Source organism: Solea senegalensis, linkage group LG3 (assembly GCF_019176455.1).
Source record: "Solea senegalensis isolate Sse05_10M linkage group LG3, IFAPA_SoseM_1, whole genome shotgun sequence".
NCBI lineage: Eukaryota > Metazoa > Chordata > Actinopteri > Pleuronectiformes > Soleidae > Solea > Solea senegalensis.
Window position 1 is genome coordinate 5,472,137 of NC_058023.1, and position 11,200 is coordinate 5,483,336.

An 11,200-nucleotide genomic window follows, 5' to 3' on the forward strand; every position below is an offset into this window, starting at 1 on the left:
TTGTAACTAGCGTGTTTGAAATCTTTAATTCTGATTCACATAAGCGACACAAACTTACCATACGAGGCAGCAGAAGGTCGGAAGCTGCTGTGTGTCTGTGAGCTACAATTGTTGATTTTATCAGCGGACTTTGGTGTAATGGAAAAAAAAGATAATCTAATGGTGAGATGAAGCCTCAAACATATCACCTCAAATATCTTAGACATAAAAAAGGTCTATATTTTATTTGGTGAGCCGATCGTTAAGTGCCTAAAAATCAATTTCTGTCTGTTTCTCATACAACTACACATAGAAAAAACCCCTGAACTCTCTCTTTAACGTAGCTCATTTATTTCCCCATGATGTCATGAAGAAAAACATATGTTCTGAATTGAGTATGTATGTTGGGTTTCTGACTCATGCTGGCGTTTTTTTTCTGGCTCTGTTTCACGCCCGTTCAGGGTCTCTGCGCTATAAATAGAAAGTGGACATTTCCAAACAGTGAGTGTTCCATCAGTCCAGAAACCTCGTGTGGTTAGAGCCGAGGAAGCTGATGTGGGCCTGGGGTTTGGGATGATTAGTAACAGGAAGTAACTCATGGAAAATGAAAGTTACACACGGCAGGAAAAAATGTGATCGTGAGTGTGTTTTCTATTTTGACATCAATTAGAAATGTCCTATAGATGACATATTGCAACACTGTAGGGTCACTGGGGTGACTACGGCACGCGAAAGCATTTGCATCTCAGTCACCAGCGCTGACGATAACGGTACAGAGGTAACCTAATAGAATGTGTGGTTCTCTGCTGCTCGAGCTCTTCATTTACAGCTTAACATTCTTTTGTAACTTCACATATGTGCCAACATGATGAGATTGTGTATAAACATTGCGATCTGCGGTGGGAGTTTCCAAGTATTCCCTAGTCAGAGTTTTTCGATTTAACTGGAACACAGCATAATTAACACATACACAAATGGAAACTCAACAGTACACCGTGTACCACGGACTTACTGTGGAACAATAGAGACAAAAATGCAACACTACACAAAAAGTAGGAGAGTCAGACATTCCATGTTGGAAATTCTGACTTGGAAGAGGCAATTCCAGTTGACATTTCCGCCTAGCAATTCAGAAATTACGGCTTCCGACAACTGGGATGCACCACAAACGCCTGTCATCACCGATGAGCTAACACACTTAGCATTGGCCTTTTTTCCTAATGACCAATCAGATTCAGCCTTTTAGTGTCTGGATTTGCTTGGGGTTTTTTTTATACTACAGCTTCAACTAATGACGGTTTTATCCACTAATTGTTTGGTTGTTTGGGCCATAAACTGTCAGAAAACAGAGTGTTTTTTTTCCAACCAACCAAATATCCTCAGTTTTGCTGGTTTATATATTGTAGAAGAAAGAAATGAGAAAATATTCTTATTTAGGCACTTTCTCTAGTTTCAGTGCTCTAAAACGCTGGGAGTCGAATGGACCACAGGACAATCTGCAGCAGAATTTATGTAATTTATAGACAAAAAGGAGGAACTGTTATAAAACAGAATCTGTACAAAGTTCAACCATCATAACAAAAGACCACGATGTCGGTCTCTAAAGCGGCAGATGTAGAGAGTAATGAGAACACGCCCAGCGGCGTACAGGTTTGCCCACCCTGCCGATCACAGGCAGTTTGTGGGCGTAGGCACGGGGTGGGATGGCCGGTAAGGGCGGAGTCGGGGCAAAGGTGGTCTGGAATGGGCGTCGGCCTTGGCAACGGCGGCCCATTTGGCGACCGCCGATGAGGAAGGTGAACGCCGTCGGTCCGGTCTGAGGAGCGGTGAAGCGAGGTTTGGGGAAGACGTCGCGGGACAGACCTGCCGAGCGCTGGCCGGCACGGGACGAGGAGGATCTGGAGCGCTGGACCGAGGAGGAGGTGGAGGAGCGAGTCAGCGACCTGAGGAGAGAGAAGACGAGAAGACGGGGTCAACCAGGAGAAACGTGTACGAAACCTGGAATGATGATGTTCTCAAACAGTTTTGTTTTGACCACAAACCAAAATTATTCAGTTTAAGAAGTTGAAAAAGCAATTATTTCAGCTGAAACCTCCTCCCTGAGCGAGGTTCGTTTTACCTCGCTGATCCAGTAACCGCCAGACTGGGCGGCGCCGGATCAGTGCGTGGACTCCCATCATGCCTGGGGCTGATGTTGAGGTTGGCCGTCAGCTGAGGCATCTTTCGGGTGGTGTCAGAGTTGGAAGACGAGCCGGGGGGCTCCTTCCTGGAGTGACTGAGCTGGGACGGCGTGCAGGGGGAGTAGCCGCCGAGCCCCGGTCCTGTGCTGAACCGGACGGCCAGGCTGTCTCCAAAGAACGAGTAGAGCTCCTTGTACATGGCGGGGAGGGGGACGGGCGTCCACTCCTCCCAGGGACAGCCCGCCCCGCCCGCCTGCAGGTGGCTGGCGATTCCGAGCGTGGCCTCCGACAGAGGCTCTGGAGGGGGGCTGAGTCCAGGAGAACTCACTCTGTAACCCATAGCACCCACCACAGAGCCTGGGTGAGCGCTGGAGGCGCCCTCTGCAGGCTGGGACAGGGACAACGCCTTCATCTTCAGCAGGCGCTCCACTGCCACCTACAGGACAGACAGGAGAAACAAATGAGGATCGGAGTTTTAGTGATTTCAGTTTCTTAAATGTGTATTTAAATGTGTAAAAAAAGGATTTTACAGATCAAACTATTGTCCTAAAATTGCGGTTTGAGGCTGGGGATAGACATGACCCTTGTGATACAGAGTTATTTTGAATTATCCTTCATTTAATTTAAACAACAAGGGCAATGGTCACATTTGAGAGACTGTATGAGCTGCATCACGTTAACTGGCCTCTGCTGCCGCCCACTGGCCCTATTTTGCACTGCACCTTAGGTGATATTAACATCTTAACACAAAGTCAGAGCAATTTATGGACATTTAACCATTACTGTGACCCATTCTTCTGTGAGTATATGAGTAAGAGCCTGTCAGTGAATGGGAGCTTTCAGACGTGCCGATCATTTGCTTCCTTTAATTATTGAGAAGATTTTAGATTCAGCACGCTTCTTGATATTTTTACTGGATGAACGGATTATTTTCCTTTTCTCCACTTATGTCTCAAGACGACCGTCATACAATTGACCGTCTGAGCCACACAGCCCCATTTTAGGCCCATAAAAGTTTGCAAAACTTGGACTTAAAAAGTAATAGAGCAGCACTGTGATTGGTCAAAGTCTCCTGACGCAGAGTATGGAGAGGTCCAGTTCGGATCACTTGATTTACTTTACAATAAAAGGTTATTGTGGAATTATTGATCAACAACGGCATGAATACGCTGCCTACTACAGCTTTAAAACCTGCTTTGAAGACTTATAGTTCCCCAGAGAGTTTCTTTAGTGCCACTTCGAGTGAAAATCAATAAAAAATACAATCGTTTTTCAACTGACCAGAATGGCTCCGTAGACCTTGTGTCCGTCAGCTTTGACCTGAGCGTTGGAGACAGAATAATCGTCCAGCACGGCCTGGAGGTTCGCCCAGTAGGCAGGAAGGTGTGGGAAGAGAACTCTCTCTACAGCCTGCCGATAAAAAACACACAGATTACTTATATTGTATTGAGGAAATCAGATTTTTTTGGCCTGATTTATACAAAAGAAATGGGACAGAAAAAAAGTGCTGCTTGATAGTTTCCTCTCATGTCGTCCAACTGTTTATTCTAAATTCAATATTACCTAGAACATTGGGCGTAAAGCTTACGTACAAGCTGTAATAACATGCTCGAAAATAGACCATTAACCCAAAGAGTGACCAAAGAAATCCACTGCAGCAGAAACACCAGAGTCAGGGCGAGTGTGACTGAAGCTGTAGACGTACTTTCCATCCCAAAGCATGAAGCCCCACCACGGCTCCATAGTGGGAGCAGAGTGGTCTCACTGGATCAGACAGAACCTTCTGCAGCGACAGCAGGATCTGATGGTAGAGTCCGCTCACCAGGTCACCGTGAGTCCTGCAGGGGGGGAAAATACACGTTAGTCACCAGGAGCAGACGTGGGAGTAGAAAATGCATCTGTCTGTGACGTTCTCACCAGAAGATGTGGCTGAGGAGCAGCGCGGCGTAGTCTCTGAGGGTCCAGTGGTCGTTGAGCGGGTTGATGGACGCGGCGAGCGGCTCCAGGATGCAGTACATGACGCTGGACACCAGGCTGCGGACGTACGAGCCCAGGTACAGGTAGGGGTTCTGCACCAGGCTCTTCACCATGTGGAGGAGCCGGTTCAGCTGCTCCAAGTCATGACTCACTGACTTCACCTGGACAGAAACACACACGGGAGAAACAGAGAAAAACGTAGATGATGGTAGTGATTTAGATTAAAAGGTTCAAGGAAGTTTGCTTTTACTACTACTGTTACAGCTGCTGCTTCTACTACTACTACTGCTGCTGCTACTGCTGCAACTCTACCACTACTACTGCTGCTGTTACTGCTGCTAATCCTTCACCACCTGCTGCTGCTGCTACTCTACTACTACCGTTACAGCTGCTGCTGCTCTACTGTTACTGCTGCTGTTTACTGCTGCTACTTTGCTGCTGCTGCCTTCTACTACTGTTACTGCTGCCTTCTCCCACTGCTGCAACCGCTACTACGGTAACTGCTGCTGCTGCTGTTACTGCTGCTAATCCTACTGCTGTTACAGCTGCTGCTACTTCTACCGCTGCTCTTCCACTACTACCGCTGCCACTCTACTACTGCTGCTGCTGCTCTACTACTACTGTTACTGCTGCTGCTTCTCCTACTGCTGCAACTGCTACTACGGTTACTGCTGCTGCTGCTGTTACTGCTGCTAATCCTTCCACTACTGTTGCTGCTGCTACTTCTACTACTACTGTTACAGCTGCTGCTACTTCTACTACTGTTACTGCTACTCCACCACTACTACTGCTTCTTCTACTACTACTGCTGCTGCTTCTAATACTGCTACTGCTGCTCTACTGCTACTGTTACTGCTGCTACTCATTCCACTACCACTACTACTGCTGCTACTTCTACTACCACTACTACTGTTACAGCTGCTGCTACTTCTACTACTGTTACTGCTGCTACTCCTTCCACTACTACTGCTGCTGCTTCTTCTACTACTACTGCTGCTACTTCTACTACTACTGTTGCTGCTACTCCTTCCACTACCACTACTGCTACTACTACTACTACTACTACTACTACTGTTACAGCTGCTGCTACTTCTACTACTGTTACTGCTGCTACTCCTTCCACTACCACTACTACTGCTGCTACAACTACTGCGGCTGTTGCTGCTGCTACTACTGCTGCTACTACTACTGCTGCTGCTACTATCACTACTATTGCTACAACTGCAACTACTAGGAGCAGGTGTGAAGAACGCAGATTAATCAACACGACTGATAATAACGGCACAGGGTCAAGTACCAGGCATCATCAGTAGAGGCATTTGATGGTAAAGAGGGAACCAGTGCATGTGGAGTACGTACCCCACTGATGACATAAACAAAGTACGGCAGTAAGGCGGCGATCTTGGAGTTGGACTGAAGGTCCAGCAGAGCCACCTGAAACAAAACATGCAAGAGAAACATGTTAAAGAAAAGATCACATTGTTAAGTTGTAAGTCAGTGTGTGTTCAGCAGCAGTTTACCTTCATGAGGTGAGGATCTTCACCCAGGATGGCGCGTGTGATCTGCTGGTAGTACTTTAAGAGGTCGTCTGACAGAGACTGCACCGCAGTGGGAACTGAGAGACAGTAAGGTCAAAACGGTCAGAGGAATTGATTTATGGAATGAATAAAGCATTAGTAGGGGGACCATCTGTTAACATAAAATTGTCAAATTCTTTAAGCTGAGAGAGCATTAAAATAAATTTTATCCAGTTTTTTCAAAGAATAGAGACTCACCAGTTCCCTGAGGCTCCAGGTTGCCCTTCCCATCCAGGTACGACACATTCACTGACATGAAAAGAGAAGAAAATGGGAGAAATTATCTTTAAGACATATACACCATGGATTTTCAGCAGCATATATTATTGTATTGGTTTGTAGTTAGTCCAGCTGGGTGGGTTCTTACCTCGTACCATGGTCTCAGCGCAGCCTTTGGGAATGTTAGTAGCAAGCGCCAACTCTACTAGGTTGACGTCGCGATCCTCGACAAAGAAAAGTTCTCCTTCTTTCACTGAACGGAAAGGCAGAGCGTCCTGGGCTCCGTAGCCACAAACGGCCTGGTCAACACAAACACACAGTATTTATAAAATTAACTTTAAGGCAAAGACACCGACAGCACAGACACAAATCAGATTTTAGGAAACATCACGGTGATTTTTAGAGCTTCAGACGCTGACCTCCACGTTGCTCCAGTGCAGGGCTCTGTTGAAGTCCTCCACTGTCAGCTTCCTCCTCTTGGCATGTCTCATGAACTGTGAACTGCTCTGTGTGACACAAAGACAACAGGCCGTCAACTATGTAGTAGGTCAACATTATAGACCACGTAAAGCAACTAAAGCTGGAGTAAAGAATTATGGAGTGAAGGCTTCTTTCCAACTTCTTTTCAGGATTTGTTTAATCCCCGTCTTCATTTTCTGCACCAGAAAGTTTCCTCGGCAATATTCCTGGTTCTAGTTTTACACTCAATGAAGCAGCACTGACCTGTGTCGCCTCCCTCAGGCGATAGCACACGTCCTCGGCGAGTAGAGCGGCCACATCGTCACCCAGCTCCACGCCTGAACTCTCTGCCATGAATTTAACAGACTCTCTGGAAATCTCGGCAAAACGGCGCTCTTCACGGTCCGCCATGTTCACAGCGAGCACTTACACACTGGCGGCGTGTAATAAAAAATTACGCATGTTAACATTCACATTAATCCTCAAAAACCCAGTCATTTCACATTTTCTTGATCTAGAAAAACACACTTTGTATATATGACACCTATACCACTCGGAGAATGATACTCCATATCAGAATTGTTTAAATAATGACTAAAATGGAATGTATTGAACATCAGAAAAAGAAAAAAATTTAATTGGAAGACATGTAAACTCTACATATGATGTAAATGCTTCACTAAAAATGGAAAACATGTTGATAAAAAAATGGTGTCTGCCACCACTGTCATGTGACCATTTGAAACGGCTGGTTATGACTCAAATGCAAATGCAGCAGCACAAAAGTTGCACAACAATTCAGTTGTTTGAAAGGGTTTGAAGACAATGGTAGACTCAAGTATTCTGGGATTGTCCAGTGATTAGATCATTATGGACAGAGACTCATAAAGTAGTAAAAAGCATGTTTGACTCCGAGTTGCCTCTTCTGTTGATGATCTGTTGAATACACGTTTGGTATTTTGATATTTGCTTGTAAAAAAACATTTATATTTAATAATATGTATGTTATGGAGGGGATTACATTTTCTCCCCACCACAAGAAAACAGTATTTATCAAGTTATAGACAAATATGTAGCCTCTGTGGCCAGGTTTTGTAGAGGCGTCAAACAAATGATAATGTCATGCCTTGTCCTACTGCTTTTTTATTGATTTCAAAAAATACGTGATGATATTATCGGCAGACACTAAGGTTTATGATATCGGTATCGCGTTACTCTTTTTTTCTAAGCAGTATCAACCATTCCTACACCATTTAACTGCTATTCTCAAGTTTCAGCAAAGATATCATCAAAACCGAATCGTATAAGTTAATCACCTCCATGCCGAATTTACCCCAACACTCAACGTGTTCACTGAACACATCAACTTCTAGTGTGCACATAATATTTTAGCGATAGAAAACCGATAAATCTTCAATTACATTTTCCCATAGACATCTGGGGACGTTGGGTCACCTCCAAGCATGCCAATTAAATTAAATATGGGCTCTTACTGTGAGTGAAATACACATTTAACACAATAATTAATCATAATTAACTTAACTGTTCGATGTAGTGTGTATGTATATAGCGTCATTGTTTATAATGAAGATAAAGTAGGAGCTAACTCGCTAGCTACAGCCTACAAACGAGAATCAAAGCCAACAACGCTGTCTACAACCCTCAGAGATGACGCAATTTAATATATGGTATATTTTCCTATTATCCGTTGTTTTTTACCTTGTCAAAGTGAACGGCTGGCGGTTGAATCTCACTCAAGTCAAAGGGAAAGTTTCCATGAGCGTCGCTGCTCTCGACACCAGGTGCACCACAACAGTGTCACGCTAGCAAACGAGACACTCGCTAAACAGGCAAAGCTAATTTAGCGTAATTTTTAAAAACGTGTATCCATTACGAAAGTAAGCCAGTAACGCGTATCTGCAGAACACTGAAACCGTGATTCAAAAAAGTGAAATTTGATTGATTAAACCCAGTCAAGAGCTGTGTGATCATCCTGCTACAGCTCCCACTTTGTGTTATCACACCAGTTCGTCGGTACATTACTGCCACCTGCTGGGCTGGAGTGTAAAGCACTAGATCGGTATAGCAAAAACAGCAATAAAGATCCCTTTCTAGTTCAGTGAAGCATTTACAATGTATGTTTTTATGAAGCTTCCAAAAACTCAGGTAAACTTTAATTATGTAGTGCATTTTATTCAGAAAACCCTAAAACCATGACACATTTATAGTAACTTCATTTGTATCCAAACCAGTTTTTGAAAGATACAGCTGATTTCTCTTCAAGTACACAAACTAAAGCAAATCACTACATTAAAAGCAAATGGTAAAGCTATTAATACTAATCATCTCAAACACCAACTGAAAAAGAAATAATCAGGATTAGTTCCCTATATAATCCATAGCTGACCCCCCCATATTTGAAAGTGCTTTCCTGCCTCATTTAAGTTTATATTACAGGTTATATGATCAAGACACCACTATATTTCATGCAGACCATTTTAATTTCCCTCTGTTGTTTGTCAAAAGTCCAACTCAAGTATGAAGTTTGGTAACAGGAATGACCAAGTACTAGAAAAGGATATTAAATAAAATGTTAACGTTCCAATTAAAATACTGAAATTGAGGAAAAGGGAAAACAGAACAAAGCACAATTAGATTAAAATAGTTTTATTCACACAGCTGAGGTCAGACATTTGATTTAATAGGTTCATTTATAAAGTATGTACAATAGTTAAAAAAATATTACTCATAGTTGAACCTGTTGACCAGGAGGTCCAGAACTATTCCATACAACAGAACAGTTCAAGGCCTGCTTGACCTGATAAACATACACTCCAGTCGACTGCTATTTTAAAAACTGCGGAGGGTTAAAAAAATTCAAGTAAGAAGAAAAAAAATTTAAAGTCTGGTGTTCAGTGCTTGATGTTCCATCTATAACATCCTCCAGTTAGACGGCCCTGTTGTCCCAGATCTCCTGGGCCTTGCTGGTCTCCAGCTGCTGCAGGTGAAGGGCCAGAGGCAGCAGCAGGTCACTCAGGTGCTGGCTGGAGAAGGTGAAGGCGTTGTGGGCAGTAGCTTCTGCGGGCGGTGTGGTGAGGGGAGGCGTTGATGGTGGAGAGGAGGAGGTTGAAGAGGTAGAGCCTAAAATGGATGAAGGAGAAGGTAAACCTGAACTGCCCAGAGATTGCGGAGTGTAAAGGGAGCCTCCCAGACCTAGGTCTGAGGTCTTCATCTTGCTGGGGAGGCCATGCTGGAAGCGGCAGCGTGTGCCGTACAGGCAGAAGCCGAAGGCACTGAAGGTGCGGCACAGAGCTCCACGAGGCTTCCACTCCTTGGTGTGTGGTTGGAGTTGAGGGGTTACAGGTGAGGCGGTCTTCTCAACAACGTCAGGAGACTTTGCGCCGCTGCTGCCGTCATCGTCACCTTCACTACCTTCAATGTGCAGGAAGTTGCAACGAGTGCCAAAGGGACAAACACCAAATGAGCGGAAGGTGCGGCAAGGAACGTTCCTGCGGCGGCGGAGGGTGGGCCGCTGCTCGGTGGCGTTGTGCACAAACAGACAGCGGCTGCCATAGTAGCAGTAGCCGGTAGAGTGGTAGCTGCGACACAGCTCGGTCTTGTACTTGGGGTGGCGGAAGGGAACGTGGAGCTCTTGAAGGCCGTGGGCAAACTGGCAGCGCTCGGCATACTTGCAGAAGCCGGTAGACGAATAGCTGGTGCAGAGCTCGGTCTTGTAGCGGGTGGAGCAGACCCAGGGGATGAGGGGAGGCGAGGAGCACTCTACCAGGGGAAGCAGGGCCTTGGCTAGGGAGAGGCCTGCTCCATCAGTCTCTCCATCGAGTTCCTCGCTGGACAGCAGGTTGTCCACCAGCTCCTCGTCATGGCAGGAAGGCAGGAACAGGTCATCACTGTTGGTCTGGAAGAAGAGTTCGTGTTTCAGTTTGAGCTGAAAGTGCACCAATAAAACCCTTAAAGATGGATGTTCTCAGACTTCTCTCCATGCTAAGCTCAATGGGTGTTCCTTTATATACACAGTCAAATTCAACGTTCCATGGTCCATATTCGGGCTGTAGAAGTAAAAGGTCCACTATGAAAATAAATGGAATATCTGGCTTATGGACAAAAAAAAACATTTTGTGGATGAAAACCTAACAGTTAATGAAATACTGATGGATAGTTAAATTATGCATGTCAAGTATGACCGAGTTTTACGTTGTTTCAGGTTTGAGACACTGGAAATTACTAACTCTGGGATAATGTTGGAAAGACAGTCAGGCGTGTGACCTTCCACAGTCAATAACTCACAATTAAAAAAGTAGTCAAACCAAAGACACCGCACAGGAACCAGAAAACTCTAACCATTCGTAATATTTTTTACTACCAAAAAAAAAAAATCATGCGGTTCATCAACATTTAAAGTGAAGGGGGGAAACGAGGCAAAAATAATTACAATCTGACATGATTTAAGGGTAGGGTCCAATTTTGGGCCACGTCATGTCCCTTTCCACCAGGAACCCAAAAATGCCTCAAACTGACTATTACTAAACAGTTTTAAAGCGTTTCTAGACGACTCACCTCAAACATGGCTGCAAACTGATGAGGAGTAGCTGATGAAAAGTGGCTGGCGGTGGTTCCTGACGTGAGAACAGGCTTCAAGACCGGTCCAAAGCACAGAGAGGAGTCGCTCACTTTCAGTCTTAAACCCGGTGTTCAGAGTACTGGAGAAACGCCACGGACCCGAACACTGCTGCTGTGCTCTGGAATCACAAGCGAAGGAGACTTTTATCCGCGTTTCAGTTTCAAAACTCC

General features: G+C 44.9%; 2 protein-coding genes across 2 annotated transcripts; both read right to left on the bottom strand.

The window, feature by feature from the left end:
* Positions 1 to 1,481: 1,481 nt before the first annotated feature.
* taf6l (TAF6-like RNA polymerase II, p300/CBP-associated factor (PCAF)-associated factor) lies at positions 1,482 to 8,416 on the bottom strand. The gene is made up of 12 exons (XM_044020116.1): positions 8,111 to 8,416; positions 6,656 to 6,824; positions 6,352 to 6,438; positions 6,081 to 6,231; positions 5,912 to 5,962; positions 5,657 to 5,751; positions 5,496 to 5,570; positions 4,077 to 4,297; positions 3,865 to 3,997; positions 3,441 to 3,569; positions 2,099 to 2,595; positions 1,482 to 1,922 (listed from the first exon to the last, which is right to left on the bottom strand). Exons 2-12 carry the CDS (start codon positions 6,800 to 6,802, stop codon positions 1,580 to 1,582), a joined length of 1,929 nt encoding a protein of 642 aa, XP_043876051.1. The 5' UTR covers positions 6,803 to 6,824; positions 8,111 to 8,416; the 3' UTR covers positions 1,482 to 1,579.
* Positions 8,417 to 9,042: 626 nt separating this feature from the next.
* Positions 9,043 to 11,200, bottom strand: cth1 (cysteine three histidine 1). Its single transcript, XM_044022251.1, has 2 exons — positions 10,967 to 11,200; positions 9,043 to 10,307 (listed from the first exon to the last, which is right to left on the bottom strand). Exons 1-2 carry the CDS (start codon positions 10,973 to 10,975, stop codon positions 9,339 to 9,341), a joined length of 978 nt encoding a protein of 325 aa, XP_043878186.1. The 5' UTR covers positions 10,976 to 11,200; the 3' UTR covers positions 9,043 to 9,338.